Genomic DNA, 4713 nt, shown 5'->3' on the forward strand with positions numbered 1-4713 from the left:
ATAAAACTAAGCTAGTCTGAAATAGGAAAATGATTTCCTCTGGTAACTCTTCATCACAGACCTCACCAGTTTCTGCATCAAATGCCAGATTTATTTCTTATACCTTGCCTTCTTTGTCATAAAAGGTGACAAACTTCTACATGTATTTTTAAATTAAACAAAAACTGTACCAAAGCAAACAGAAAACCCTCTCCTAAACATGCTTATCCCACTTCTGAGAAAACAACCAACCCATGACAGTCACGTTACGTGCTGCCGCTGCTGGGAAACATTCAAGATAACACGCTGCAGTCACCATGTCATGTAGAGAGCAGAACTAGATTTAAGCACAATGATGCAGGTGCTGGTAATAATCTATCTGTGCTAGTATGAACTGCAGCATAACTAGTGTGCCCTGCTGAAGAACGGTGATTGTGGTGTAAGGATTTACATGGCACAAGAACTTACACAGAACAGAGATACTGTGTCTCGGTATTTATGTAACAGCACAATACAGACTGCCCAGTTTTTTAAACATCTTTGAGTTGTTCCATAGGAGGAATGGCAAACATACATACAAACACCTCCGTTTAAATAACAGCGCTCCTAAAACTCTCTGTTGGATTTTACCTTTTCTATTTTCCAGCCTGCACTGGCAGGATGGCAGAGCAGAGAAGCAGAACTTCCAGATCAGCATCTGAGAAGTTCCCCTCTTCAGCAGTCTTGTGATTTGAGATACACACAGAACACAGCACCTTTGAAGTGAGTCTTTAATATTTTAAGAGAGAATTCTTTATTCACAGAATGTGCAATAACTTCTTCCAAACTATATGCAAAAATAAACCTCGAAATTCTAATGAAGATACAGAAAAAAAAAAAAAAAAAAGCAGCACAGCAGTGTTCCAAGAGAATACATAATTCACAAGTTTAAAATTCAAGCACTCCCTTCCTATGCCTGGAGCTCTCTTAAAATATTAACAATCAAATCTCTTCGGTAAGTGTATGGGGTATACTTTATTCTGAACCAGTGCCTTGGGAAAAGGTTACCACTCGGGGCATACATTTTCATCCCTTGTTTGCCCATCAGACCACGAAGAATCCTGTTGCGAGTCAAGATTTTATCATAAAATTCAACCCCACCTCTGGCATAGTCTTTGGAAACAGTAGCTGCCTTTCTATCAGCCTTGCAGTCTAGGTGATAGGTCATAGCGTCGTAAGAAATGTAATAGCACATCAGTCCACCGGCGGCAGTCATGAGGTTACAGATGCTGCGAAGTATCATAGGGCCAGAAGATAAACCCAGAATTAGCTTTGCACCCCTCCCACAGAGAAATGTACCAGCTAAGCAAGTTGGAGCCACGACTGCACTGGCTAAAGGGCTGCTGTTTTGCAAATACACAACTTCTCTGGCAATGGCAAACTTCTGAGCTTCAAGTGAAAATGTCAGAGCTTCCTTCAAAGCAATACCTTCGTTGCTCTCCCAGTCTACTTCCTTGCCATTGATCACAACAACATGGTTGACTATTCCTCGTCTATCCTCAGCTGTGCTATCAAAGTTAGGTGGGATGCCCACCAAAGAGCCTGCAGGCAGCCACGGGATTCCAGCACTCACAGGGTGAAAGCCAGAAGCTGCAAAGGCTCGGTAGGAGTCAGCGGACTTCACATTAGTATCTTGAAGGACATCCCGAAAGACACCACAGAGCCTCTGTGAAAGCTCAGCTGGCTGCCCCTCTGACCAGCACTCATGCAACAGTTTGAATGTCTGCTCAGGAAACACATGATAGGAAAGGTTAGTGCCAAACAGTCCCACGCAAGAAACGGCCAACAGAGTGATCTTGTGCTTCTTTAACCACACAGATGCCTTCCGCAGGAACCGCACTGCCATAGTCAAATCCTAACCTGTTTGTAACACAAAATCGGGAATTAATGTGTGCATGAATGGGTCTGTCATCTCCGTAGCATTTTAAAGAACAAAGCAAAAACAGGAGAAGCAGAGCACACTAACCAAAGAAACATTATGTCTTTTACATTAACAAAAACACAAAACACCTTTACAGAGAAAGTAATACTCATTAATTTGGGGCCTTGGAACACAGTATGATTTATTCGGAGAATTAACTTCTCCCTCTCCTCCAGTAAATCAATTTACCACAATAAAGACAATAATAAAGCCACTGTACTTCCTCCTTCCCCCAGCAATCAATACACATTCTGTATTTACCCAACATACCTGTCTAGTCCTTGCCAGCACAATCCTACTGTTGCACTCCACTACAGACACAAACTACAGATATTAAGGACAGAAAGAGACAATAATTAGATTAATCTACGCTAACCTCTTCTACAGCTCCAGAAATTGTAATCAGTAACCTCAATACTAAATTTGGTAACTTGAGCTTAATTACAACTTCCAAAACAGGATCACATTTTGATTTGAAAATTTCAGGAGACAGTTTTCATTTAGAGTTTGTTCCAACGGACAGTCAACCTCACCATTAAAAATAAAGTAAAGAACAATATGTGGGGTGAGTTTTTTCATAGTTTAACTTCCAGGCTGGTTCTAGCTTACTCAGCAAAAAGCTATTTTCAGAAAGCAGCATGCTTTCAGTGGCTATTTAAAAAAAAAAATTGTCTCTGAAATAGTTTCTCTGAGAAATAATACATGCAATCCAGAGGAGAAACTGGAACAGAAATTGTTTCAGGGCAGATAACTATATTGTGACTCTTCAAATAAGCAGATAAACTTAAAAACTTTCAAACCTGCCAACTCCTTCAGTTCAAGAGTCCTGCTTCCCTTGGGGAGTATCAGTTCCTTTTATGGTCCAAGCCATATGATGTGCTCTGCCCAGGAAAGGTCTTAAAAAAATCCCATTGGCTACAGACTTGTCCCCTAAAATGATGCTACTGTAAAGATATAAAAGTGGATCAGGCACCTAAATCCAACAGAGATCAGTGAAAACTGGATGCCTCTGTTTCCATTTGCATCTTGCAATGTCTTTTTCTCAGGGCTCTAACACACGAGCTTCAGAGAATCCTGCTGCAGCTGTTGAAGACATGAGTATTTCCAGCTGTCCTTACAGGAAGCCGAGGTGGTTGAAGGAAACTGTGCTTTGATACAACAACCAAGGTCTTAGTGTAGAGTACCATCAAAGGTGGGTTTCAGCTATGCTGCTGGGCTTTGTACTGCAGCAGCTGAAACACAGACATTTGCTCTCTTCTTCCACTCACGCTGAACAAGAACCTCCCGCAGAGGGGCAGAGTGGACAACTGGGGGCTGTAATACCATAAAACAGCGCTGCATGACATGCCAGGATACACCAGTCATGATCAACAGCAAATGAGTATTAACCACAGGGAAACAAAAAAAGGGATTAAATTAAAGGCGGTGTTTTAATGATATGTTATTACTACTCCTTCCTATGAAGCTCTTTCAGACTGTAAATTCACCAGGGGAAGAATAATCTTGTTTAATGTTTATATTGCACTGAACACATACTGAGTGCTTAATAAAAACAATGATGCATGTGAGTATACAATAATTTAATATGTATTTCTTAGTGTAATAAGTGGTGGTATTCTTACATTCTGCTGAAGACTGGAGGTGGTGATTTCTTTGACAAAATTATTTAAGAAAAACACACTAAGGAGCCAAGAGCTTGGATGAAACCCAATTTTGGGAGAAAACCTCCTTGATAATAGAGCTAAAAACCAGCAAATGGTAAGAGTAAGCCCAAATTATCTCTTTGGAGTTAACAACCCCTTGGCAAATCTGGTAGTCTAGATCTGGTTGAAAAAGGTCAGGACGCTTAGGGGGGAGTGGGGGAGGAAGAGAACTTCTAAGGGGATGTCTGTATGAAGACTATCACTTGATCCACACGTGAAGCTGAGCCAAGAACTGTCCAAGTTTCCCCCACTCACGTGAGAGCGCGCCTTTTCTTTTGGGGTGGCTAATAGATCTTCTTAAGATTAGGCACACAGCAAGGAGAAAATTTAGCCCCTCAGCTTATGTCCACACCAGTGTGGGGAAGGAAGACCCTGCTGAAAACCTGTGTACCCTCCTTTCTTGCATGACTGAATGGTGCTTGCCAGACACACAGGACACTAAATACTCCTCCTGGTCAGCGACCTGGGATGCCGGGAAGCACATCCGAACAGGCGGGCAGCCAGCAGCCCACGGGTAAACTGCAGGAAAGCGGGGCAGAAAGCACTGTGCTTAACTATACAGTTCTCCTAAACAGCCATAAGGGCAGGATACACCTCAATGCAGAAACACTAGCTTTTTTTCCTGCGTCAATCATAAGAATTGAAACAGTTGCCAAGTATTTTTTTTTTTTTAAATTAAATTATCCTTTGTGCAGGCATGGTTTCAAACCTTTGTGGCCAGACCCTGCGCAGCCCAGGCTATGTTCTTGATTGGATTACGCCAACAGTCCTGCCACACACCTAACACAAGAATAAAAAATACCACCAGAATGTTCATTTTGCCACGAGAGTCAATGCTCACGAAAATAAAAGGAAAATTGCCCCGATACCTTTTAGCACTCATGCTTTCCAATCTTCCCTGAGGGTCAGCTCAGACTCTCAGCTCCTGCAGAAAATCCCACTGCAGCCCTAACTGCATACGGCATCTTTATTTTTATTCCTAAAGCTCTGTGCAATTTATGTATAAGGCAAGCAACCGGAAGCTACAAGGCAGTTTACACGGACCATATCCTGCAAGCTTAACTATTTAGT

At 41.9% G+C, this 4713-nt stretch overlaps 1 protein-coding gene across 1 annotated transcript; it reads right to left on the bottom strand.

Moving 5' to 3' along the window:
* Positions 1 to 735: 735 nt before the first annotated feature.
* Positions 736 to 4015, bottom strand: TMEM177 (transmembrane protein 177). Its single transcript, XM_086751002.1, has 3 exons — positions 2740 to 4015; positions 2210 to 2263; positions 736 to 1878 (listed from the first exon to the last, which is right to left on the bottom strand). The coding sequence occupies exon 3, from the start codon at positions 1862 to 1864 to the stop codon at positions 929 to 931; it is 936 nt and encodes a 311-aa protein (XP_086607128.1). The 5' UTR covers positions 1865 to 1878; positions 2210 to 2263; positions 2740 to 4015; the 3' UTR covers positions 736 to 928.
* Positions 4016 to 4713: the final 698 nt, after the last annotated feature.

This window comes from Chlamydotis macqueenii, chromosome 6, assembly GCF_036417535.1.
Source record: "Chlamydotis macqueenii isolate bChlMac1 chromosome 6, bChlMac1.mat, whole genome shotgun sequence".
Classification (NCBI taxonomy): domain Eukaryota; kingdom Metazoa; phylum Chordata; class Aves; order Otidiformes; family Otididae; genus Chlamydotis; species Chlamydotis macqueenii.